The following is a 27,294-nucleotide window of genomic DNA, read 5'->3' on the forward strand; positions in this document are numbered from 1 at the left end:
AGTACATGTGAAAAGATCTAGGAGTCTTGGTAGACCACAAACTTGGCATGAGTCAACAGTGTGATGTAGCAGCTAAAAAAGCCAATGCAATTCTGGGCTGCATCAATAGGAGTATAGCATCTAGATCAAGGGAAGTAATAGTACCACTGTATTCTGCTCTGGTCAGACCTCACCTGGAATACTATGTCCAGTTCTGGGCACCACAGTTCAAGGAGGATACTGACAAAGCTGGAACGTGTCCAGAGGAGGGCAACCAAAATGGTCAAAGACCTGGAAACAATGCCTTATGAGGAACGGCTTAGGGAGCTGGGCATGTTTAGCCTGGAGAAGAGAAGGTTAAGGGGTGGTATGATAGCCATGTTCAAAAATATAAAAGGATGTCATATAGAAGAGGGTGAAAGGTTGTTTTCTGCTGCTCCAAAGAAGCGAACACGGAGCAATGGATTCAAGCTATAAAAAAGAAGATTCCACCTAAACATTAGGAAGAACTCCCTGACAGTAAGAGCTGTTTGACAGTGGAATTTGCTGCCAAGGAGTGTGGTGGAGTCTCCTTCTTTGGAGGTCTTTAAGCGGAGGCTTGACAGCCATCTTTCAGGAATGCTTTGATGGTGTTTCCTGCTTGGCAGGGGGTTGGACTGGATGGCTTTGTGGTCTCTTCCAACTCTATGATTCTATGAGATAAAGATGTAAACAAGAGATTCATCTTAAACAGAAAGATTATCTGGATTTGAAAGCAAAATGCACTACCTGTTAGTGTATCCTACTAGAACTCCAATAAACTTGTTTTAGAACCTGCAGTTCTGCACGTCTCAACCCTTTGACCAAGTCTAGAAATGTAGAGTCCCGGTTTCAACACACAACCCACCTTGGCTGAGACACTCACGGAGTGATAACCTCGGGTCATTCACCCTCTCCAAGCCCAAACAACCAAACAGGACTGTTAAGTGGGTAAAGGTGAAGAAAGGGAATATAAAAATTACCCAGTGAGTTCTGTAAAAGGAAATACCGTACAGTGTGTGTAAGGGTGTGACAGAGAGAGAGAGAGAGCTTTCCTTCCTGGTCATCAGCACACAATTTCTGCCTGGCAACTGACAACTAGAAGGGTGCCTATTTACAAGCCAGATCATCTCTCATCCTACCCACTAATTCCCACTAATTCAAAGATACCAGAGCAACTCTAAGCAGAGGAACACAACTATAAATGCCCACTTAATGATAGAGTGAGTGTATGTTTTATCTTCCTTCTAGATCAGGCATCCCCAAACTCGGCCCTCCATATGTTTTGGGACTACAATTCCCATCATCCCTGTACTTGCAAAATTATTCCTATGATAGCAGCTTGGATCATGGTGTAGCTATTTTGAGCGCAAGGGAGTTGGCATTTTTTTGAAAGGCACACCTATCCACCAAAGAAGGTCAACCAAACAAATTGCACAGAAATCATAAATGAATGGGGGAAAGAGTTTGGATAAAAGATAGAACAGCTTTTTACACTATTTCTCACATTGTCCTTTTTAAAAGAGCATTCCAAAAAAAACAGGGAAGAGAGGCAAGGAACAATGACCTTTGGGGGTGTGGAGATATAAATCAGTACAAAAATAAGGGCAGTTAAAACTTAAGTGTCCCCCAGGCTCTAGTTAAAGCTGTCTAGATGGGGGAGCAGATACCGGTACTAGAAGGTCGAGCTATTGAGGATTCCCATCCCTGGGCAGTAAGGTGACAGAACTCAAGAAAGGCTTACATTTTACAGTCCATATTGGAAACCATATAGCTAAAGTATGTTTATGCAGAAGAGAGTTCCACTGAGCTCAATGGGACCCACATCCCAGCAGAAAAGATACAGAATTTGCCAGCAGACGTTCTCCTAGACCTGAATAAAAACAGCAACATGTATGAAAAGTGTATATACTGTATGTATAAATTACATTCCATATATATGAGCTGATATCTCACAGCTTGTGAGCTGATATATCAGAAGTCAGATACATGGCTGAGTTTCAGAGAACTGGAAGAAGGGGGAAGATACTTCAAAATCCTAGCTCCTGCCATGACTATGAAATCTAGAGTAAATTACATCGAAATAGCCCCCAAATGCAGATTGCTATTTTGCAAAAAAAAAAAAAAACATGCCGATGTACACAGTTCATACGGTAGAATACAGCTACTCTTGACAATGCAATTACCTGGAAGGAGGTTTTTTTTTAAGTATGATGTACATACAGCCCTGATAATAGTCTGCCACTGATTCCCATTCCCTTCACATTATCACCCTGATAAACCCATGCCTACAAACCTTCTGACTTTTCTTATTCTAAAATCTTTACTGTTTTCCTTAATCCCCCCCCACACACACACCTGATACCTTGCATCAATTAAAACACATTGTTTCCAGGTTCTCATCCTTTGTGTATTGATGACTGTTTTTTACACCACGCCCTTCCTTGGAAAAGCTGAGAGGCTCATTTATGGTTCTCAGCTCATTACCAAGACAGGCAGATGAAAGGCCCTGCTCAGTTTTAGCAGCAGAACCATATCATGTCTAGATAGTTCCTTAAACCCTCTAGTTTGCATCATCACCTCTCACCATTCAACCCCAAATAATCAATTCAGTAGTACAGACGGTGCAACAGGATTTGGATAGTGTATATGTCTGTGTTCACAATCAATCTCAACTGAACTGACAAGGTAGTTCCCTGGTTTGTAAAAAAAAGCAGCACAGTGACCTACTTTTCTGGGTTGTTGTGAGGACAACACACTTTATGTGGGGTCAGTATACACGAGGCCAGACCAATTCTGAAAACAGTGGGAGTTTCAATATTTCCTCAAATCTACATGATTAAGAACTTTTCTGATTTGTTTTTAATGTTTGTTTTGTTATATTTTTATATGTGCTGTAAGCCACCCAGACTTGAGTTGAGTATAAATAATAAAATTATCATTATTATTATTAGACATCAAAATTGCTTTCTTGGATCACACCACTTCCCACAGCAGCCAGCAAGATAACTCTGGGAAGAAGCTTCACAACGAAGGTACAACCCTGTTCCACTAGTCCCCCGTTATCAGTTTCCTTGTTTGTTTCTTACATATTACACATTCAACAAATTCCAAAGGGGCTAGTCTGTTCCAGCTAAGAGCACACGCACACACTCCGAGCTATGGCACCAAAAATAAAGCTTTAAGCTGCCACAAATCGGCCAGTCTAGATAGATAGACAATTTATTACGGTCAGAGACCAGCTTATAAAACACACTTGGAAATCCCAGAAGGAAAGCAAACATTTAAAACATTGTACAACAGTAAATTTAAAATTTATAAATGCAATAAGCGTATACACACTTAAAAACTTTTAAGCTACCGTAGAGAAATGACCCAGAATTACCCATGGAACCGAGTTTGGGAATTTTCTTAAGGAACTAGTTTGAATTGGTGGGGGGGGGGTCCTGCGCCTACAGATCTGTACACAGAATCTGGCGACCATCCGGGTCGTCTTATGAATCCGCCAGTCTCTTAAGTGGCCACAGGCCACCTTTCCCCTTCTCTGCATTTGCCACTCGACTAGTAAAGAAGAGAACCAAACCGGTGTTATGTAGATGCGTCACGCGCAAGGAGTGACCTTCGCCTGGAAGCTCCGCGCGAGGGGGAGACCCGCCTAGGGGTGGCGAAGCCCTTTTGGGGCGCCACCTCACCGCAAACCATGAGGGAAAGGGAACTGCTACTAGTCATAACATGAGCAGCAATGAGCAGCAATAAGCAGCGACGTCCATTCCCACCCCAGACACTGCAGGGCAATCCAACCTCCCACCAGAATAATCCTAAAACGAATGCGAGCCCCAGTGGGCGCTTCCATGCCCAGCCCTCCTCGCATTATTATCAAGGGCGACCCCTCCCTGGGCTGGGCTGGGCGGACGAGGAGGAGGAGGAGGTCACCCTGGCGCAGGCCCCGCCCGCCCGCTCGCCTCACCTGCGTCCCGACCACCACGATCTGCGGCAGCTGGATGACATCGGCGCCCACCGTGTTGAAGACGTCCTGCAGCTTGTTGATGACCGGGATCAGCGCCTCCATGGCGGCGGCCGCGGCGCCCACTCCGGAGGGGGCCGGAGGAATAGGCAGGCGACTGCAATGAATGGAGGAGGGAGGCGGCGAGGAAGGGCGCTCGCCCGCGTTGCCACCTTCCCCCGCGCCGCCGCCGACCATTGGCGCCGGCCCGCTCTCTCCCAGCGGCCTCTGCGCGCGCCCGCCGCCGCAAGGCACGGCGGGAGTTGTAGTGCTGGGGACTCCCGCGCCGCCCCGCAGCGCCCTCTAAAGGGCGCTTAAAGGAACAGAACGCGGAGAGAACGCCGCAGAACGCGGAGAGATGCCCCTTTTCCTCCCTCAAGCGGAACTTGCAGAGACCAGCGTCTCAGCGCACGTGAGGACGCTGCCCTACGCAGCTGGCTGGCCCGCTAGACTGCGCATATTCCTGAATTGCGGGGTGGGAGGAAAGTGCATGGAAATAAAATAGATATGCCCTCCCCAGTTCATTTCCCCCCGCCCCCATCGTGGAAGGGAAAGCTGCTCAGAGATATCTTTGGAGAAATGCAACATTTTGAACGTAGCTGTTTAAAATGAGGCCAGGTGAGGCAACCGCAGGGGCAGCAGATCCCGATTGTCGTTCGCAGGGTTGTTGTGAGGAAGAATATTGGAAAATGCCTTCTACTGAATCAGACCATCGGTTCTTCTAGCTCAGCGTTGTTCACACTGGCTGGCAGCGGCTCTCCAGGGTTTCGGACGGGGAGCATAGCACCCCCTGGAGGTGGTGGGGAGGGAACCGGAGGCCTCCCACGCTCTGCCACTAAATAGCCCTTCCCTAAAATAGGGCAGGGGGTGATGGTGGAAGCAATGGACTCCTTCAAGAAAGAACGGGATAAAAACATGATAAACAAACATCTCTAGAGGGCAATTTAAATATATAAGAGCATTTCCCTATTGTTTGTCCCCACCATCTGGAATTCAGAGAGTCCAATTTCTATTACAACTGCTCAGCACTTACTAAAAAATCGATCTCTCTTATTCCCCAAGGTTCACTGTTCTAGTCCCATCTCTAAAGCAGATGCTTTCTGGAAAGTCCTCTCTACACATGCTTGGTTTCTCAAGTATATAATGCACAACGTGTGACTTGACTAACTTTCTTGAGTGAACTGGTGTGCACACTCTTTTACTTTCCAGTTGTGGCACAAATTGCTTTGAGCTGTGGTTGCTGGGTTTTATGTATGGATGATATTGACTAATGAGAGATTTCTAAATTCATGCCGATGGGGAGTACAGAGGGGGGGGGAGTGAGCAGTGGTGTAGAGTGGGGGGTGCCACGGGGCGGTTGCCCGAGGCGCAAAATAGATAGGGGTGCAGAATTTCAATATCCAGTGCTGCCTCTATGCAGCTGTGTTTCTCTGGGATCCATTGAAAATGGCTTCTCCATGCAACAACAACAACAATTTATTATTTATACCCTCCCATCTGGCTGGGTTTCCCCAGCCACTCTGGGCGGCTTCCAACAGAAATATTAGAATACACTAATTTCTTAAAGATTAAAAGCTTCCCTAAACAGGGCTGCCTTCAGATGTCCTCTAAAAGTCTGGTAGTTATTTTTCTTTTTGACATCTGGTGGGAGGGCGTTCCACAGGACGGGTGCCACTACCAAGAAGGCCCTCTGCCTGGTTCCCTGTAACTTGGCTTCTCGCAGCGAGGGAACCGCCAGAAGGCCCTCAGCACTGGACTTCAGTGTCCAGGCAGAGTGATGGAGGTGGAGACGCTCCTTCAGGTACACTGGACCTAGGCCGTTTAGAGCTTTAAAAGTCAACACCAACACTTTGATTTGTGCTCGGAAACGTACTGGGAGCCAATGCAGGTCTTTCAAGACCGGTGTTATGTGGTCTCGGCGGCTGCTCCCAGTCACCAGTCTAGCTGCCGCATTCAAACCAGGAAGTGACCTCTCCAGACAATGGAAGGCTTCTTTTCCTGTTTCTGCAGCTGCAATCTGTTGGTGACGTGATTGCGCATGTGTACTCTGTCCGGTTGCCTCCCTCTGTGTGGCCCCGGGCACTGGCAACCCACGCTATGCCATTGGGACTGAGTGAGTGTTGGGTGGATGGAGTGAGATTGTGTGAGTGGAAGCAGTGGCAGAGCACCGGGGGCGGAGAGCAGGCAGGGCGGGGCTGGTGCGCGTTCTGGGGGCATGACGCGCCGCGGATGGCGCAGACAGCCAGAATGGCACCCTCTGGATCGTGCTGCCCGGGGCAGAGCGCCCCTATCGCCCCCCTCTTCCTACGCCCCTGAGTGGAAGTAGAGGAAGAGAGAAAGACTGGATGGATGTGCATGTGAAGATAAGTGTGGGAGAAGAGAGTGAGGGAGCTGAGCCACATTAGATGTTGGACAAGCCTTTTTTAAAGTTTTAATATGTACATAAGCATTCGTTCTTGTCCATCGATTGTGGGTGGGGGACAGAATGGGCAATCCACATAAAGCAGACACTGACATCATCTTGTATGCCCTGACAGCAAAAACTAGTGTTTGTTTTTTCCCCTTCTGAAAATTTATCTAAACTTGTATCTTTACATTTAATTAGCGTTTGCTAATTTATGGCCGGGGGGGGGGGATTTTGATTACATTTGCATGGAAAGTTGAACCTAATAGTGCTTTCCAAAATAATTTGCAAAGCAAAATGCAGTCGTCCTTCAAAATGTATACTTCAGTGAATTTGGCAGTGCAGTTCTCTAGCCAAGTGAAGTGTAAAAAAGGCATATACAGAAATACACACATTAGTAAAAATATTTTTATTATTACATTACTATAGCATTATAATATTATTTTAACATTATTATTATCATTATTATTAATGAAATAATAATACACAAATGCTTTATATTAAGACTGGAGACAAACAAGTGTGTATTGGGATAAATTTGCACTAAAATACTGATGAATTGATTTTATTGAATTTTCATGAGAACTTTAAAAAAAAGAACATTCACAAACTAATTAGAATGGTAGAGAACTGAACTGAACTGAATACTAGAAAAATAAGAAACTGAGAGAAATTGAAATTGTACATTCACCCGTCTCTATCGATAGACTTTCTGGAACACTAGATGAGGGGGGCTGGTAAGATAGTCGTTTCAGCTATCAACCAAGTGTTGCATATATGTATAAGGAACCAACTTTCGGAACAGTGTTTGGTTGTGTGCAAATAAGTGTGTGTGTGTGTGTGTGTGTGTGTGTGTGTGTGTGTGTTTGCGTATGTTAAGGAATTACGGAAACCCTACAAGCAGGGTGGCTCGATGATAGGCAATTTGAAAAGGCCTGGCTTGTGGCTGTCAAGATCCCCCTTGGTTGGGGCTCCGAAAGAGCTTTTAGGTTTCGTTTTCTGGCAAGAAGGAAACTAAAGAAAACACTGGTGGAATGGGGGATTTTCACGAAGCTGGGTTGAAGAAGGAGCAGAACAGTGGCATTCTTGTCTAGAAGAACTAAACGGGGACAGGTATGGTGTGTGATGGTGAGGGGGAAATAGAGGGGGTTAGAAGCCTATCGCTTTGAGGAGACCCAAATGCATTCTGTGTGGGGAGAAGCAGAGTTACGAAGATCTGTTTAGCTCAGTTCTTTGAGAGCACAAGTTGCGTCTCCCACTAAAGATGATGATGTATAGAAAAGTCAGGCAGCTTCATAGCATTACAAATGTGTGTGTGTGTGTGCGTAGCTCCAGTTTGTCTCCAGACCTACTTAAATCTCTTGGCTGCTACATCCGCCTAGATGACCTGGGCTGGATTAAACTACCTGGTTCAAGAGCAACAGGGCTTTCTTCCCCTTTTATTTCTGCCCATCTTTTCCAACATACTCTTCAGTGCTCCCAAGCTTTTATGCTTTCCAGTCTCATTATCTGCATACCTACCGTAAATTTAAAGCACCCCTCCCCCCCACACAAAAGAATATTAGGAACTGTAGTTTGTTAAGGGTGCTGGAATTGTAGCACTGTATGGGGTGATGTGCAGTTCCCAGGGTTCTTTGCAGTGAAGGGTGTGCTTTAAATGTATGAAACAGTCAACGATGAGTGTGTAAACAGTCAACGATGAGGCTGGGAGGGGTAAACGGAGATTGTGTTTGAATCGCTTTGCTGCATGAACTTGACAATGTGGAATCCTGATAACCATAGAGTTTACCAGCCAGAAAAGTCTTGTCAGCAAGTTATGGAAGGAGGAACTTATTTCTGATAGCTATGCTGAATTGATGTGACTCTTGGTCTTCCAAGTTTTTCCATAGACCAGCCCTCAAAACTGTGGCCACATGGAACTTCGGGATTATCAGTGGGAAGTCATTGATCCTGCCTTGGAGGGCAAAAACATCATCATTTGGCTGCCAACGGGTGCCGGAAAGACTCGGGCAGCTGTGTATGTGTGTAAGAGGCACTTGGAGGGCCTAGAGAGGAGCAAGGTGGCTGTGTTAGTCAACACGGTAAGGACCAGGTGATGTGGGTGGTTGGGAGACAGACAGCCCCTTACCAAAAGACAAGGTTTCAGTCTCATTTCCCGGAAAATGTTTCACTGCTGTATTCTTGCCCTGGCAGGTGCCTCTAGTGGACCAACACCTGAATAATGAGTTTAGCGTCTTGCAGAATTGCTTCAACATTACAGCCATCAGTGGCGACAGCAACCAGAAGCAGTTCTTCTCGGAAGTGGTGAAGAGGAGTGACTTAATAATCTGCACAGCACAGATCCTTCAAAATGCCCTCGTCAGCCAAGAGGAGGAGATGCACGTGAACCTGACAGGTGGGAAAGAGGTATTAGAAGAGCTTGCTGGGCCAAACCAGTGACCCATCTAGTCCTCTCAGCGCCCCGCCAGGTGCCTATGGGAAGCCTGGAAGCAGGTCCTGAGCTCAAGAGCTCTCTCCCACCCTGCACTTGGTATTAAGCATACTGACAGTAGAGGTAGAATATAGCCATCATGGTTAGTAGCCATTGATAGCCTTTTCCTACATGAATTTGTCTAATCCTATTTTATGTGATCCCAGTTGATGGCCATAACTTCCTCTTGTGGGATGAACATAAGAGTCCAGCTGGATCAGATCAATGCCCCGTCTAGTCCAGCATCCTTTTCTCCACAGTGGCCAACCAGTTGCTTCTGGAAAGCCCACAACGAAGACAGGAAGGCAACGCTGCTCCTCCACTGCTGGGTCATAATTGTGGGGCAACCAGCCTCTCATAACCAACATGCTTAAGTCTAATTAATGTGTCACGGGGTTAATACAATGGAGTATGCTGTCCTGCCAGACAGCTTTGACACTTGCTTTACCTGGGGAGGAAATACGTAATCAAGCCTATTGTCTCCACACCCCATCTGCCTGAGCAACTTTTCTGAAGCACATGAATCCGACCTCTGAAGTGTTCATAAAGAAACCCTTTTTAACTTGTCACGTGTGGGGGTTTTTTCCTATGCTGGAGGAGGAGACAAAAATTGGAAATGAACTTTTTAATGAGAGATTAAAGATCTAACAGCCTATATTTCCATGCTGTATATTTCATGACTTTAAATCTCTGCTGGGATTCTATCACCAAAGAGAACTTGCCCCAAACTTGGGTCTTGCCATCCAGGAATTCTTTCTCTACTTGGGTGTGTTTTGTTGTTTGTTTGTTTGTTTTTTACCAACAAAAACTGCATCATAAATAATCCAGGAGTTGGTCACTGCCTCTCATCATCTGAGAGTACCAGTGTGGTGTAGTGGTTAGAAAGTTAGACTAGGGCCTGGGAAACTAGGGTTCAAGTCCCCGCTCAGTGGGAACTGGGTGACTTTGGGCCAGTCACTGCTTCTCAGCCTAACCTACCTCACAAGGTTGTTGTGAGAATAAAAATGAGGAGTGGGGAGAGAACTGTTGGATGAAAGGTGGGATATAAATATCATCATCATCATCATCTGTGCAGATTTCACCTTGTTGGTGATTGACGAGTGCCATCACACCCACAAAGGAACCATCTATAACAAGATAATGGAGGGCTACCTCGAACGAAAGCTGAAGGGCGAAAAGAATTTACCACAGATCCTGGGGCTTACAGCCTCACTAGGTACGGGTGGAGCCAGCTCCCTGGAGGGAGCCCGGGAACACATTCTGCAGGTGAGTCCAATGGAAGACATTTGGCCCAAATAATGGAAGCATTGTCATTCTTGCTTCCCCCCTTTTTAACCTTATTTCTGTTCAGAGACTGCTTTGGTCTACAGCTGCAGGCCCGTTTCACACAAACACTAAATACACAGGAGCATAGCTCATGTTAAAGTATTAAATCCCTGGCACCTGCAGCTGCAAGAGTCTTGTACAGCAGGTGATGGGAAAGACCTCTCTGCCTTGGACCCTTAAAACTTGCTGCCAGTCAGAGAAGGCAACACTACTTGGGGAGATCGACAAATAATCTCACCTGGTATAAGGTATCTTGCAATGCTTCAGATGAGGTGGTAACATATAGTACTGTTTCAACTGCAAGTGAGGGAATGCTCCACAAACACGAATACACACAGCCACAGCATATTAAGGAGAAAACCTTTTGCAGATACTTGACATGTCTGCAAGTGACAAAGGCATACTTTGGTTCCTTACCTGTTTTCTTCCACTGTTTTCACTTGTAGTCAACTCCTACTGGTGTTTTAAGGGCTATAGGTCTGATCGTGGATTTAGCCGATGTCTCAAATGCTCACGTGATTGGCATAACCACTCCCTACAATTTGTTCTTTGAGCCAGTTTAACCTAGTAGCTAGGGTGTTGGGCTAGGACCCGGGAGACCAAGGTTCAAACCGCCACTCAGCCATGAAGCTCACTGGGTGACCTTGGGCCAGTCACAGTCTTTCATCTAAGCCTAATCTACCTCACAGAGTAGCTGCCAGGATCAAGTGGGGAGGGGGAAAGCCTTGGAAGAAAAGTGGGATAAAAATGTAATTTTACATATATCCCTTTCCAGATCTGTGCCAACCTGGACACTGAGAGAATCATGTCTTCTGATAAACACAAGTTCTATATTGATACTTATGGCCCACAACCCAAGAAGCAGTATAACCTTTCCCAACAAAGGCCTGAGGTAAGGTCCTCTTGGAACTACAGGGCAACTGTGAAGAGGCACCAAGATTAGAAGGTGACTCTGGAGCTCTGGGAAAAATAAAACATGCCCATAGGGTTTTGTTTTCCTTGTTTGAATACAAACGCTCCCCTGATCTCTCATCTTCAGGACCCCTTTGCAGAACAAGTGGTGGAGATAATGGCACAGATATATAGTTACCTGAATGAGGCTGACTTGACTATGGATTTTGGTACCCAGATCTTCGAGCAGCAAATTGTGGCGCTTGAGAAGGAAGGTGAGTCCTCAATAGGCGGCTTTGTAGTACACGAATATGGCGGGAAAGATAGGAAACATGTCCACGAGCAGGTTAAGTGGCTTCCTTCCTGGAAATGGCTCCCAGTACTTTTCCGAGCTGACCTTTAAGCCCCTAAACGGCCTCAGTCCTGTATACCTGAAGGAGCGTCTCCCATCGTTCAGCCCAGACACTGAGGTCCAACGCCAAGGGCCTTCTGGCGGTTCCCTCATTGCAAGAAGTGAGGTTACAGGGAACCAGGCAGAGGGCCTTCTCGGTAGTGGTGCCTGCCCTGTGCAACTCCCTCCCATCAGATGTCAAGGAAATAAGCAACTATCTTACATTTAAAAGACATCTGAAGGCAGCCCTGTTTAGGGAAGTTTTTAATGTTTAATGCTGTATTATGTTTTTAACATTTGGTTGGGAGCCGCCCAGAGTGGTTGGGGAAACCCAGCCAGATGGGCAGGGTATAAACAATCAATCAATCATTTATTTATTTCCAAGACCTGCATCCTAAGATATTTTTATGGAAAGTTTTAGGGATTGAATATAGGGTCTGTTACAAATGATCTTATCATAGAATGATAGAACTGTAGAGGTGGAAGAGAGACCAAGGGTCATTTAGTCCAACCCCCTGCAATGCAGGAATCCCGCCCCCCTCTCACAGTAAGGTTTTCCTGGTGTGTTATTTATAGTCTTTCCATTGAAAGCTGAAAGCCTTTTTATTCACCCAGTCTTTTTAACGGCATTATAAATCGGGGGTGTAAACTATTTCATGCTGTTTTTTTGCAAATAGGATTTTTGCCATCTTTTATTGTTGTTTTTTTAAAAAAATTATCATTGCATATTGCTTTCATTGATAGTTCTGTTGCAAGCCACTCAGGGAAAGTTGGTTTATGGACAGCTATATGATTAATCAGGTATATGATTAAGACAGGAGTGCCTGGCGTGCTATGGTCCATGGGGTCACGAAGAGTCGGACACGACTAAACGACTAAACAACAACAACAACATATGATTAATCATAACCATCATCTTATTTGTCTCTTTCACATTGTCAGGAGCAAAACGCTTTTGTCAAAAGACCCGAGTGTGTGCCTTGCACCTACGTAAATACAACGATGTCCTGATGGTCAACGACACTGTGCGCATGATCGATGCCTACAAAATTCTGGATGAGTTTTACCTGCGGGAAAATGCTACTAAGATATTGCAGAACCCTGCTGAGCAGTACTTGGTCCGGCTCTTTGACAGTAAGTGTTGGCAGAGGAGGCACACTGAGAAATTTGATTCAGTTTTGCTTTTAAAGGTGAGCCTAACCTGATTTGCACTATCCAGAACAATAATTGAACAGAAATATCACCATTTTGTTCCGCTTGCATTTGATTGTGAAACTGCCTAATTTGAACTTCTCAATCCAATACACAAGATAAAGCAAAGACGTCCTTCAAAATTCACACTTCTCTGAATTTTGCAATGCAGTTCTTCAACCAATGTGTACAGATATGCATATATTGAGGAAAGCATGCAGCAAAATGCCTATATTAGCGGAAATGATGTACAATAATGCATTTTATTAGGGTTTGGTTTTTATTTATTGTTGCAAAAGCATGTATATTAGTCAAAACTGCATACAAAATGTGTTTATTGGGAGAAATTCGCACTAAAATGCTGACAGCCATGGACAGAGGGTGGTGAATACAGCACATGATATCATGGGCTGTCCCTTGAGTCCACTAGATCGGGATCGCAAGGGATCGTTGCCTTAGGAGAGCAAGAAAAATTCTCAGGAATGACTCAGACCCTGGCCATCACCTCTTTAATCTTCTACCCTCGGGCAGGAGATATAGAAGTATAATCAGCCGTACCAACAGGCTAAAAAATAGCTTCTATCTGTGGTCTGTTAGGCTGTTGAACAAAAAATAACATAGCGAAATTGATTTGTGAGGTGGTATGTTGTTTGATAAGAGATTGAGTGTTGGGGGGGGGGCTCGTTTAATTTCATTGTACACAGGTTGTACAATGACAATAAAGGTACAGTATTATTATTTATGAATGAGACCTTGTTAAAAGAAAATGCAAATTGCTGCAGAACTGAATCAAAGACTGAAAAAAAATGAGAAATGGAGAGAAACCAAAACTGACTGATTGGACTTTGTTGTTGTTTAGTCGTTTAGTCGTGTCCGACTCTTCGTGACCCCATGGACCATAGCACGCCAGGCACTCCTGTCTTGCACTGCCTCCCGTAGTTTGGTCAAACTCATGTTCGTAGCTTCGAGAACACTATCCAACCATCTCGTGCTCTGTCGTCCCCTTCTCCTAGTGCCCTCAATCTTTCCCAACATCAGAGTCTTTTCCAAGGATTCTTCTCTTCTCATGAGGTGGCCAAAGTATTGGAGCCTCAGCTTCACGATCTGTCCTTCCAGGGAGCACTCAGGGCTGATTTCCTTAAGAATTGATAGGTTTGATCTTCTAGCAGTCCATGGGACTCTCAAGAGTCTCCTCCAGCACCTTAATTCAAAAGCATCAATTCTTCGGCGATCAGCCTTCTTTATGGTCCAGCTCTCACTTCCATACATCACTACTGGGAAAACCATAGCTTTAACTATACGGACCTTTGTCGGCAAGGTGATGTCTCTGCTTTTTAAGATGCTGTCTAGGTTTGTCATTGCTTTTCTCCCAAGAAGCAGGCGTCTTTTAATTTCGTGACTGCTGTCACCATCTGCAGTGATCAAGGAGCCCAAGAAAGTAAAATCTCTCACTGCCTCCATTTCTTCCCCTTCTATTTGCCAGGAGGTGATGGGACCAGTGGCCATGATCTTGGTTTTTTTGATGTTGAGCTTCAGACCATATTTTGCGCTCTCCTCTTTCACCCTCATTAAAAGGTTCTTTAATTCCTCCTCACTTTCTGCCATCAAGGTTGTGTCATCTGCATATCTGAGGTTGTTGATATTTCTTCCGGCAATCTTAATTCCTGCTTGGGATTCATCTAGTCCAGCCTTTCGCATGATGAATTCTGCATATAAGTTAAATAAGCAGGGAGACAATATACAACCTTGTCGTACTCCTTTCCCAATTTTGAACCAATCAGTTGTTCCATATCCAGTTCTAACTGTAGCTTCTTGTCCCACATAGAGATTTCTCAGGAGACAGATGAGGTGATCAGGCACTCCCATTTCTTTAAGAACTTGCCATAGTTTGCTGTGGTCGACACAGTCAAAGGCTTTTGCATAGTCAATGAAGCAGAAGTAGACGTTTTTCTGGAACTCTCTAGCTTTCTCCATAATCCAGCGCATGTTTGCTATTTGGTCTCTGGTTCCTATTCCTTCCCTAAAATGAGGTGGGTGAGCTGGCCAAGAGAAGAGTCCATATAAATAGAGGCCAGGAACAAGTTCCCAGTTCCATGTGATCAGCTAGGTCAGCACTTAAAACTACCGCTTGAAGAGAGACTCTTGAAGAAAGAGGAAGAAAAAGAACTACATGGAAGTGGAAAGATGAAACTTCAGAAAAAAGAGGAGGAAGTGCTGCCCAGCAGACACGTTTCTTTTGGAGAGGCTCGGCTGGATGCAGCACATCCAGGAATGACTTATTTGGGGACCAGCACTCAGACCGCAACTGGATATGTGGTCCATTTCCCCCAAAACACCACCAAAAAATATAACATCATGGCATTCAATGCTGCTGACAAAGTGAACTTTGCCACTTGGCACCTAGCAAAGATGGAGCAAGATCTCAGCAGTAAGAAGATCTACCGGGAAGAAGAGATGCTGGAGTCAGGAGCTGGCAGCGACTTTAACTGCAACCTGCGTGAGGAGACATGGCACAAAAAAACATGGCATCATCTTAAAGGAGTTCAAGCTTGAAAACCAGCCCTGGATCCTGAAAGTCAACGGCAAGTTCAAAGGTGTAAAAAGGGTGGGGTGACTGAAAACACCTCCTACTACATCTTCACTCAGTGTCCAGGTGGCGCCTTTGAAGCATTCCCAGTCAACAACTGGCATAACTTCACACCCATTGCCAAGCACCGCACGTTGACTGCAGAGGAAGCTGAGGAGGAGTGGGAGAGGCGGAATAAGGTTCTGAACCACTTTAGCATCATGCAGGAGCAGCGGTTGAAAGACCAAGGTGATGAAGAAGAGGAGCAGAAGGAGAAGAAAGTCCAAAAAAGGGAGCTACCTAAAAAATCCATGACCTGGAAGATGAGCTGGAGATGAGCTCGGATGACAGCAAGTTCAGCGATGGGGATGAGGAGAAATAGACCAAGCCCAAGAAGAAAGCCCCTCTGACGAAGAAGAAAAAGAAGAAGGGATCTGATGATGAGGCCTTTGAAGACAGCGATGATGAGGACTTTGAAGGGCAAGAGGTTGACTACATGTCTGGCAGATCCAGCAGCTCTGTGGAAGAAGCAGTGGGCAAGCCCAAGGTGACCAAAGAGGAAGATATCCCAAAAGGTATAGACGAAGCAAGCGAGAGTAGTGAAGAGAGCGAGGAGGAGAAGCCTGTGGAGAAGGAGAAAGAGGAAGAGAAGAAGGCTTCGACTCCCCAGGATAAAAAGAAAAAGAAAGACACCAGTAATGAGTCTGAGACATCTGAGGACAGCGACATTGACAGTGAAGCATCTTCAGCACTCTTCATGACGAAAAAGAAAACTCCTCCCAAGAAAGAACGCAAGGGCTTGGCTAGCAGCTCACAAGGGGATGCCCTTGGAAGCTGGCACGTCATCCACCTTGCGGGCCGCAGCTAACAAACTGGAGCAAGGAAAGCGGCAGGCAGGGTCCAGTGAAGTTGGACGCTGGGCTCCAGGCCTCCACCATCTCTTGGAAATCTACCCCCCAACCACTGTTGGGCAAGTCAGCACCCAGCAGTGGTGATGTGCAGCTGATGGAGGATGCCATGTGCCGCTCCTTGACCCAAGGGCCCATGACCACAAAGGATTTGCTGAAGAAATTGCAGGCCAAGAAAACGGGGCTGAGCAGTGAGCAGACGGCCAGTGCGCTGGCCCAGATCCTGAAGCGCCTCAATCCAGAGTGCAAGAACATGGATGACAAGATGTATGCATGCACACAAAAGCTCATACCAGTGACAAACTTAGTTGGTCTCTAAGGTGCTACTGGAAGGAATTTTTTTATTTTGTTTCTTCCTCAAGGAATGTGGAGGGCAGAGGCTGGGCCAGATACAAAATGTCCTTTGGCATCCACCCTCGTTTTGGGCAGCTCTGAGCCCCCTTACATTTGGTTAGTGGCTGTGGGTGGCTACATCCTAGAACTGTGTGGATTGGCATTCATACCCTTTGGAGAAAGCGAAAGAGTCATTCACCTACCTTTGTGCTGGTGGGATTCAGGGGCGGTGAAAGGGGGCAGAAGACTGGGACAGTCTCATGAGAGGCATTGAAGCCATGATCTCTCTAAATGGGAAAAGTTTTCTCTTTCATGTGGAGGAGTTCACAAATGAAATGTTGCCACTTTAACAGGGGCATCTTTTTACACGCCCACGAAAACCCACCCCACACCCTGTGTGTTCTCAAATGCTGGAAGGCCTTGAGAGGTAAACCATTCTCCACCTTGACTTGTTTTGCAACCAGTTCCACTCTTCTCCCCTTGCCTCCCTCACCCGAACTTACAGAGACTGAGAACGCCATTACTGGTACACAAATGCTTTTCCTTGTGTGTGTGTATATATATATATATATATATATATATATATATATATATATATATATATTAAAAAAACCACTTCTAAAATTGTGTGTGCTTTGGCAAACAGAGGAAGACACTGCTCAGCTGGAACCTGCCGTGAGTTGCTTCCTCTAGTCTAGCTGGATGCATAGAGTTGTTTTCAGTCTGCCCTTAAAAGGTTCTGGGATTATTATTATTATTATTTTGGTAAAGCTTGGGATTCCAAATTTGACAAAAAATGGGAATAAATTAAGCAAATTGGAAAAAGAAAGAAAGAAAAAGAGGAGGAGCTAACGAGTGAAAAGAAACTGTTTATGAGATTGACTGCTCTCTAACAGACACTGTTGCCATATGGTGACCAACTTTGTGGTACCATATGGTAACCAACATTGCGGTAAGCTACAGTGGGTCATTTGAAGTTTTGTGGGTTTTGTTTTTTTCACTTACTGTATTGTTATGTTGATTGGTTGTGTTAACTGTTTTTAATCTGTAAGATAAAGCAATACTCTTCCTAATCATCAGGCTCAAGAGCTGAGATCTGTGTGCTGTGCACTTACTTGCCTTGCAGGGTACAAAGGGCACCTTTTGGCCATTGCTCAAGACAAGGGCTTTGAGAATCCCAAACTTGATGAGCTGCAGAAGGTCCTGCGGAATCAATTCCAAGAACTGGAGAGCTCACGGGGCATTGTGTTCACCCGGACACGTCAGTGCGCTCATTGCCTTCACCAATGGGTACAGGAGAACCAGGACTTGCGTGAACTCGGGATCAAGGCTGCTGTGTTGACCGGGGCTGGCTTCAGCAGTCAGACAAAACACATGACCCAGGTAAAATTAACAGTTCTCCCATTCATAGCTGTATGCATACTACTTGATTTCTCTTCAGTTGATATATCCCAGAGGAACATGTCAACTGCCTCCATTGAAAGCCATTGTGCTAGAGGTAACACCAATTTTGCTTGCGATGGTTCATTCATTCAACTGAGGTTGCAGCTGCCAAGGACTGAATACGCTTGTGTGAACTGACTTCAAGAGAGGGGGCATTGCAGCCCATTAAAACTAAGAAGAAAAATAAGGTACTAAATGCAAAAGAAGCCCAGTCTTTGGCATGCTCCACAGCTGTCTTGTGTCCACCAAGATTTCCTCTGAGGACAGATCCTGTATAACATAAACACGGAGCACACAGGTAACCATCAGCTGCAGGGTGGGCCTGGCTTCCTCCTAGCTTTGAAGCTGAATTGGCAGGTGTACAGATTATTGAATTAGAATAGTAGCTAGTCTATTAGATTTGTGCTTTTCTCCATGCTTCACATAGACACAAAGTTTTAATTCCAAAATTGGTCCAGGGGTATTGGGGCAGGTGCCGGGGTAGCAGATTTCTTGACAACATCTGTTGGAATATTCTAGAAGAAACTTGTAAATGGCATTGAACAAGTTGCTAGGCAATGGAATTTCCCCCCAACAACAGGTGTCCTTAGCAGGGCATGCGATCCACTAAGTCTGGGCCAGTGTAAATGAGTATGTGAATGAGTCAGCATTAGGTCTCTGGCCAGATGGCTAAAAAGAGAAAAAGATTATGTATGTATGTTTATTTATTTTTATTTATTTATGACCAGTGTAAGGTTTTGTAAATAATAAACAGAAACCAAATGGTGTTTATTCCTGTAATGGGAATTTCACTAAGAGATAGCTGGAATGCTGCTGCTGCTGCTGTAAAAAGTGAAAGATGCAGGAAAACATTTCTGTAAAAATAACTCTGCTGCAGAAACCCAAGAGTTTTCTTTTTCTGTTCATGAACCAGCCATTCAGCAATGTGCGCAGCTAGTTTATGTATCAAAGCCATACTTTTTTCCTCCAGATTTAGACCTGGAAAGGGAACATATGCTCAGATACAGGTAGGTAGTCATGTTGGTCTGAGTCGAAACAAAATAAAAAAATTCCTTCAGTATATACATGTATATACATAATATACATAAGGGTCTGGTTACTTCTGTTTCAGTGTATCTGATGAAGTGTGCATGCACATGAAAGTTCATACCAAAATAAAAATTTAGTTGGTCTTTAAGGTGCTACTGAAGGATTTTTTTTATATGCCCAGATAGAATGCAAAGGTGCTTTTAGAGCTACCGAAGTGCTCTGAAAATGTTAGGAGCATCCTTTTGTGCCCTTATTGTCCTGAAAACACACATTTCAAGAGGGCAGTCCCAGTTGCACTGAAGGCCAAACTTCATGCGATGTTAACCACTTCCATTCTGGGGTTGAGGACGCAAGAAAAGCTTCAGCCCAATGCCTCAACAAGCTCCACATCTTTCCCACCCTATCTTGGGTTGTTTCCTCCAGCAACAGCAGAAAGAAGTCATCTATCAGTTCCGCAAAGGGACCCTCAATCTGCTCTTCTCCACCAGCGTGGCTGAAGAGGGGCTGGACATCCCCGAGTGTAATATCGTTGTCCGCTATGGACTGATGACGAACGAGATTGCCATGATGCAGGTCAGTCAGCACCACTCTTGGGGGGAACTTGTTGAAATTCACCCTTGACCTCTGCCATGGGGAGCCTTACAGGGCTCAGTATGTCCTGGGAGGACATGCTACAGACGCCCAAACCCTGATTCTTTTATTCCAGGCCCTGCATCTCCTGCTTCCTTTCAGTTGCTTTTTTATACTCCTCACCACCGTTAAAGAAAACCAAAAACCTTTGTTATAGGGCAGCTGGGCACACTGCAGAGTGCAGTGCTAATGAGACCCCAGTCATCCGCCCTCTTCATTTGTCCATATACATATAAATTCCTATGTGGGGAAATTTATATGGGGGTGGGGGACTATGCCCCAAGTCCTTTAAGCCAGTGGTCCTCAACCTTGGGCCTCCAGATGTTTTTGGCCTACAACTCCCATGATCCCTAGCTAGCAGGACCAGTGGTCAGGGATGATGGGAACTGTAGTCTCAAAACATCTGGAGGCCCAAGGTTGAGGACCACTGCTTTAAGCAACCAACATTTCCCCAATATAGTGGCTATCCAGCATCACAGAGGACAATGTGGTTATAATGGGAAATGATGGACGAGTGGACCACATGGCTATACTTTGTTTGCTTCTACATAGTTCCATCCATATTTCAGACATCACGGTTCATTGATATATATCGCGATGTTTAACTGGTGATATATCACAATGTTGAAAGCCAAGTATCACCCAGCCCTACCTAGGGGACAGGCTAAAGAGGAGCAGCTGGGCTGGATTTCTAGGGAAGGATGCAAGCACTCTTCTCGTCACCTTTTCAGGCAAGGGGCCGTGCCCGTGCCCCGGACAGCACCTGCTGTGTTTTGGCCAAGGCCAACAGCAAGGAAGTCGCCCGTGAGAAGCTCAATGAGACCCTGGAGGTCCTGATGGAGAAAGCGATTGTGTGGGTACAGCAGCTGCAGTTGCAACAGCCTCAACGGGAATACTGCCTGAAGGTAAAAGGACGTTTTTGGGAAAGGGGGCAGCCGGCGGATGCACAGAGCTGATAGAAGCAAGGGTGGAGGAAGCCCTCGGTAAAGGAGTAAAACCATGCATTTCTTTGGGGGGGTGGCCTTTTTTTGGAGGTGGGGAGAGAATAACGCACTTCGAGGCAAGTAATACATGCAGGAAAATCACATGGTTGAGCTCTTCCTGGACTATCTCTTCAGAATGTGGAGGAGGGGAGATGCACATCTGAATGCTCCCTCATGTATAAACATTAAAAAATACATGGAGTAGGTAGCCAGAGGGGGTTGGTGCTTTTTTAACTCAAGGCCTAATTGGGAACCTTTGGGGGGCCATATGCCAGTGAGGGGGATGGGGAGGCTGGGGGCAAAACAGAGCAGGGCAACAGACATGACTCTTACCTATATATAGTAATTCCATTCCTGCCATACAAAGGTCAGAGGTCAATGTGTGCTCGCTCACAACCACACCCCTCTCCGTGGGCAAGCGACAGACACTACCACAGTTGAAGGACACATGTGGGGAGATACCAGCTGAGGCGTACACACTCTCTGCCTCAGGGGGCAGTGAGCAAGGCTCAGCACATGACTGAGAACAGCTGGCCTTGAGGTTTGAAAACAGTAGGATAAACAAGGCAAGTCAGTGATTTACTTAGAAATTAACTCCTAGAATAGAGGAACAGGGTTCTGCAATCACAATAATTGATCAAAAGAGATCTGGGCTTGCTCCTGTGGGTATATAGGACTCACCAGAACCCCTCAGTGAAGATAGATTGTTAAAGAGCTCTGAGGGCACAATGAGCCTAAGCAAAACCCTTATAACTGAAGGGGAAACAGTGAGTCATCTCACAGACTTGTTCCTGCAAAAAGATTCAAGGTATGGAGCAGGCCTGGGGAAGGGTGTGGCCTGGGGGAAATCCCAAGGGCTGGCTAGAGGGGGCTACATTTGGCCCCTCCGTCTGAGTGTCCAACTAGGTCTAAGGGGACCCAGTTTCTAATCCTCTCTCCCCCATGAAGCTCATTGGGTAGCCTTAGGCTACTAACCTACCTCACAGGGTTGTGAGGATAAAAGGATGGAGGTAACCAAGCTCTTTGGAGGAGATAGGGATATCAAACTAGGGAGAAAGTTAGGAACCTTCTCTCCAAAGGTCTGGGCTTTCCTTGAGCAGGAAGTTGTGCTGTTCGTTTTTAATTAGGGGGCATTCTGAAGTGGTACAGCCCTGCAAGACCTTCAACATCCTGAATATGTAGCTTTCCTGTGGGGAAAAGATGTTATTCCTCATTTAAGGCACACAAAGGGCTGTTGCAATTTTCATTTGTGACAGTCCTAGGAAGCGAGGATATTGCTCCTGTTTTGTATAGACGGGATTAGTGGCTAGCCTTTACTTTCTCCAGATCTTTCAGGAACAGTTAAGCTGAAGAAGATGTGAAACATGAAATGGTATTCATTGGACCATGTTGTCTCTGAATAATTAAGCTATATAACACTGAAAGAAAGTAAGCTAAAACTTAAGCAATGATTTGCTGTGCAGCCACTTTACGTTTTCAGTGGGTAGAACAGAAGAAATATCGATGGGGAGCAGGAGCATAGGAAGAGTGGGCGGTCCGCCCTGGGTGCCACTCTGGGAGGGGTGACAAAATGGCCCCTGCCTCCCCACACCTGTAGAGCGGGCCCGAGGGCGCGTGCAGTCTGTATGGACGCTGCTCGTGCGGCGTCGGTACAGGCTGCTGCACTGCAGCATCCCGTATGGACTGCGCATGTGCGGCATCCCATACGGTCGCCGCACATGCGCAGTCTGTACGGGATGCCACTTGCACAGCAGCCCGTATGGGCTGCACCGCCCCAGGTGCCGGAGAGGGTTCCTCCGCCTCTGATTGGGAGAGGAATGCTCTCCAGCCTGGCAAACCTGATGAAATGGAGGGTGGTGGGAGGAGATTCTAGAATGATTTTTTTAGAACCAGAGTCTCTGGCTACTTCTCACCTGCAGGCTCCTCTCCCGGCTCAGACCCAAATAGCTAACTCCCTTTGTCCCTCCTAGATTGAAAAGCTTCAGCGTGATGCTGTTGTCGGCCGCTGGCTGCGGGATGCTGAACGCGAGCAACGCCGCCGCCTGCACGATCCAGACTCTGTGCTCCTCTACTGCATCAACTGCAACGTGGCAGTCTGCCATGCCAGCGACCTGCGCATAATAGAGAATACACACCACATAAACATCAACCCCGACTTCAGGTGAGTAAAGGCGAGAGGACCAGAAGCTTAGAATCTCCATACTGCTTGCCTCATCCAAACAGAAAGCAATCGGAGAGAGACCCCAGAGCATGGCTGTTGCTCTGTCAACTTTGGCTGAGATTGACCCAACATTTTTTTTAAGTCAAAGCTGGCCCAACCATCTTATGCTTGTTCACAGAATGAAAGGGAAAGGGACTTTTGTCCTCATTCTCAGTATTTTTGAATAAAAAGAAGGGCTTCAGATGATCCGGGCACAGTTCTCAGACACTATTTAAGAATAAAGGTAAGAATATGCCCAATGTATTCCTAGATCGGGCATGGCCAAACTTGGCCCTCCAGCTGTTTTGGGACTACAACTCCCATCATCCCTAGCTAACAGGACCAGTGGTCAGGGATGATGGGAACTGTAGTCCCAAAACAGCTGGAGGACCAAGTTTGGCCATGCCTGGCCTAGATCATCCCAAAAGGCTATCTCCGTCTCCATATGTTGTTGGACTACAGCTTCCATCATCTCCAACAATTGGCTTTGCTGGGTCTTGTGACTCCAGGAACACCTGGAGTGCCACATATTGGCTACCCCTGGTGGAAGGCACTATGCATGCTGATGAGAAACTATAAATACTGCTGCTTCCTCAAGTTGAGGATCAATCAAGAGCACTGCAATGCAGCGATAAAGTTTTAGCCTGCAAAGTACTGTGTACTGTTTCAATGAAACTAACAGTAAGAAACAAAATAAAAAAATCCTTCCAGTAGCACCTTAGAGGCCAACTAAGTTTGTTTTTGGTATGAGCTTTCGTGTGCATGCACGCTTCTTCAGATAACTATCTAAACACAGTAAACAATCCACCATTTTTTTAACAGCAGCCAAACACAAGCAGGGCATAGATTAGAGCCTTCCCTTTTGTTTCCACCTGGAATTTAATTTTTAAGAGTTGATACCGCTACTAAACATGGGCATTCAGTTTTGTTATTATGGCTGCTACCTATTCATAGACCTATCTGCCTTGTAGTTGCACAAGTTTTTTTTAACACCTTCTAGGCCAGGCATCCCCAAACTTCGGCCCTCCAGATGTTTTGGACTACAATTCCCATCTTCCCTGACCACTGGTTCTGTTAGCTAGGGATCATGGGAGTTGTAGGCCAAAACATCTGGAGGGCTGCAGTTTGGGGATGCCTGTTCTAGGCTACATTTCCTGTAGCCAACTCCATAAAGTGAAGAATGCCTTTTCAAAAAAAACAATTGAACCTGTTAGATATGTAAAGTTTTATGCAGCTAAGCATAGGGGTGGGCACCTAGATGGAAGAGCTTTTGTATATGTAATGCTTATGGCATGTGGTGCAGTCTTTTCAACAGAACAAAAATTACCTCAGCAATTGAAATAGGTATCTAGGTTGCAACAGATTTGTGTATTCAGCTGGTCTCACGAGCGAGAAATTAAGTAACCAGTTGTTGTTGTTCCCTATTTAGTCCATACTACAGAGCATCACATAGCCGTGTGATGATTCCTCGTGAGTTTAGGGACTGGAAGCCAGGCAGCTCCATCAGCTGCAGTAATTGTGGGCAGGTAAGTGCAACAAGGGATCAGGCCTTGCTACCGTAGAGTGCATTTTTCTTACTTTGGGTTTGTGTGGGGTTTTTTGTATTTGAGGAGAGAGAATGGGTGACTAGGCAAAGGACTGTAAGATTTGGGACAAAGGATAAGACCAGGCATCCCCAAACTTCGGCCCTCCAGATGTTTTGGACTACAATTCCCACCATCCCTGACCACTGGTCCTGCTAGCTACGGATCATGGGAGTTGTAGGCCAAAACATCTGGAGGGCCACAGTTTGGGGATGCCTGGATAAGACCAATCTCATAGCCACTTGACTCATTCTTGTGACAACACCCACCCTCAGCTAGTTTCTAAAAGTTCCAAGGTCTGGAAACTTGGACATCTCAGTAAGAGATGCCAGATTCCATAGTTGAACATGTAGCCATGTAGATTCCTTGATCTCCCTAAGGTTTAAATGCTGTATATCTCTCCCTTTCATGGGGATCTGTAATTAGTCTAGGGAGTAGTTACTCTACAGAAGAGGTCTTGGGAGCAAGGGGCGAAGGTGTATGAAACCTGGCAGTAGGCTGCATGTTTCGCCATTATTTTTGGGTTCTAGCCCCAAGGGAATTGTGCTCACTCTGCCTCCTGCTCTTCACATTACTTCTGTCCAGCTGGGCGTGAGGAAACCTGCATTGTAGCCAAGTCTTCCAACTGGTCCTTGGAGCTAGGATAGAAGGCAGAACATGCATCAGTAGGCAAGTGCCAAGAACCCAATCAGCCAAGCTCCAGTAATTAAACATTTGCAAATATTAGTTGGGCACAGCTGAAGGTGCATGACAACCTGCTGGAATTCCCTCTTCTCTCTAACTGGTCTGTATTTTGAAACTAGGCCCCCCATGTAGAACAAAGTTATATACAGTCAAGCCTGCTGAAATCAATTAGCCTCAAGGCGTTTAACCACATTGGACTGAGTAGCTGGACTACATATCTGAGCGTTTGTTTAATAACTTCAGTATTCTATCAGGCAAAACAAAATGCATCCCTTTCTCCCTAGAGATTATTGGCTTGATTCTGAAACACTGTAGGGTTCTTTCCCAATCAATTAGTCTTAAAATTCCTAGGTCACAGTTCAGTGAAAATGGTTTTGTGTTTTGTCTACTTTTGGCGTGGTCTAATGCTTTCCCCAACTAAGTGTGGTAGCACCCTTTTAAAACCTGGGTGGGCCTTGCTAATAACCTAACCAACCTGCTTTTTGTCCATACAGGAATGGGGCATGGAAATGATCTACCGGGAAGTCAAACTCCCAATGCTTGCCATCAGGCATTTTGTGGTGGAAACTCCAGACGGCCGAAGGACCTACAAGCAGTGGAGCAAAGTTACCTTTGACATCAAAGAGTTTGACTACTTTGAATACTGTACTACCAATGGCTTGCTGGACAGCTAAGACATGGGGGGGGGGGAAGTGAAAAATGAACTCGTGCCCTCTAATATACCCAATGTTTTGCATCCATAGGACATAATGTCAATAATCATAATGTCATAATGTCAAATTAATGCATAACTCCTTTGGGAAAACACCAGAAGCTGGAAGATGAAAGTTGGGGGAATTCTCAGGAACATTTCACGAAAAAGCACAGGTGATTAGGGTGGGAAGAGAAACTTCACAGCCACTGACAAGTCTTTATCGACCTGAAGTGGTTGTCTGGTTCTCTAAAACAAGAGGCTGGTCTGAAAAAATGCCTTATACGAGTGATGTCAAACTTGCAATTAAAATATATATTTTAGGGAGGGCTGGATTCTATGAAGGAAGTCTGTCTGTCTGTAGGATGTGTTTGTGTGTCTTTTGCTGTAAAATATTCCATATCCCTCATGCAGTCTGCTGTATATTGTCACTCTTATCAATCACTGCTTGGTGTTTTTAAATTGGATCTTGCAGGGGCTGATCTATAACCTGGAAGCCCACTAGATTTGTAATTCTACTGAGATAGTCTATAAAATAACCAATATTAAGTGACACTATATAGAACGTGTCATTTTATTCCCCTATCTATTCCTTAAGTGTGTCATCCTTGCTTTATAAATCACCTGCATTTAATTCCTCAACGTCACCAACAAGACTGACCACACTGGTGATGACAAAATAATTTTAAGCCTAGTATGACATTGGGATGTAGACTGATCTTCTCCAGTTCTCTGGCCACTCCTGAGTTTTCCAAACTTGCTGGCATATTGAGTGTAGCACCTTGACAGCATCATCTTTTAAAATTTTAAACAGCTGAGCTATTAAAAATTTTAAAAGATGATGCTGTCAAGGTGCTACACTCAATATGCCAGCAAGTTTGGAAAACTCAGCAGTGGCCAGAGGATTGGAGAAGATCAGTCTACATCCCAATCCCAAAGAATGCTGCAACTACCACACAATTGTGCTCATTTCACATGCTAGCAAGGTTATGCTTAAAATTCTACAAGGCAGGCTTAAGCAGTATGTGGACCGTGAACTCCCAGAAGTGCAAGCTGGATTTCGAAGGGGCAGAGGAACCAGAGACCAAATTGCAAACATGCACTGGATTATGGAGAAAGCTAGAGAGTTACAGAAAAAAATCTACTTCTGCTTCATTGACTACACAAAAGCATTTGACTGTGTCGACTACAGCAAACTATGGCAAGTTCTTAAAGAAATGTGAGTGCTTGATCACCTCATCTGTCTCCTGAGAAATCTCTATGTGGGACAAGAAGCTACAGTTAGAACTGAATATGGAATAACTGATTGGTTCAAAATTGGGAAAGGAGTATGACAAGGCTGTATATTGTCTCCCTGCTTATTTAACTTATATGCAGAATTCATCATGTGAAAGGCTGGACTGGATGAATCCCAAGCTGGAATTAAGATTGCCGGAAGAAATATCAGCAACCTCAGATATGCTGATGACACAACCTTGATGGCAGAAAGTGAGGAGGAAATAAAGAACATTTTAATGAGGGTGAAAGAGGAGAGTGCAAAATATGGTCTGAAGCTCAACATCAAAAAAACA

The 27,294-nt window shown here is 45.4% G+C and overlaps 2 protein-coding genes and 1 pseudogene across 7 annotated transcripts in view; 2 read left to right on the plus strand and 1 right to left on the minus strand.

Moving 5' to 3' along the window:
* Positions 1–4,216, minus strand: part of DNM1L (dynamin 1L) — a 34,888-nt gene extending 30,672 nt beyond the window's left edge. For all 4 annotated transcript variants that reach the window (XM_035128533.3, XM_035128531.3, XM_035128532.3 and 1 more), the window contains exon 1: positions 3,965–4,216. In XM_035128533.3, the coding sequence (XP_034984424.2) occupies positions 3,965–4,198 (234 nt within the window). In that variant the 5' untranslated portion in view covers positions 4,199–4,216. The remainder of the gene's footprint in view (positions 1–3,964) is intronic.
* A 93-nt stretch (positions 4,217–4,309) lies between these two features.
* On the plus strand, positions 4,310–26,278 carry DHX58 (DExH-box helicase 58). Of its 3 annotated transcripts, none has more exons than XM_060279951.2 (13): positions 4,310–4,618; positions 8,283–8,485; positions 8,598–8,799; positions 9,950–10,140; positions 10,976–11,092; positions 11,240–11,366; positions 12,425–12,616; positions 17,607–17,863; positions 19,376–19,525; positions 20,314–20,487; positions 22,536–22,726; positions 24,195–24,291; positions 25,527–26,278. In XM_060279951.2, exons 2-13 carry the CDS (start codon positions 8,318–8,320, stop codon positions 25,704–25,706), a joined length of 2,046 nt encoding a protein of 681 aa, XP_060135934.1. In that variant the 5' UTR covers positions 4,310–4,618; positions 8,283–8,317; the 3' UTR covers positions 25,707–26,278. The 3 variants fall into 3 exon arrangements, with proteins under 3 accessions (XP_060135934.1, XP_034982470.2, XP_088508388.1); XM_035126579.3 differs by lacking the exon at positions 4,310–4,618 and adding an exon at positions 7,379–7,517; XM_088652262.1 differs by lacking the exon at positions 4,310–4,618 and adding an exon at positions 7,393–7,509 and having other exon boundaries at positions 8,281–8,485.
* Positions 14,858–16,602, plus strand: LOC118090642 (general transcription factor IIF subunit 1 pseudogene; annotated as a pseudogene).
* Positions 26,279–27,294: the final 1,016 nt, after the last annotated feature.

This window comes from Zootoca vivipara, chromosome 9 (assembly GCF_965207765.1).
Source record: "Zootoca vivipara chromosome 9, rZooViv2.hap1.1, whole genome shotgun sequence".
NCBI lineage: Eukaryota > Metazoa > Chordata > Lepidosauria > Squamata > Lacertidae > Zootoca > Zootoca vivipara.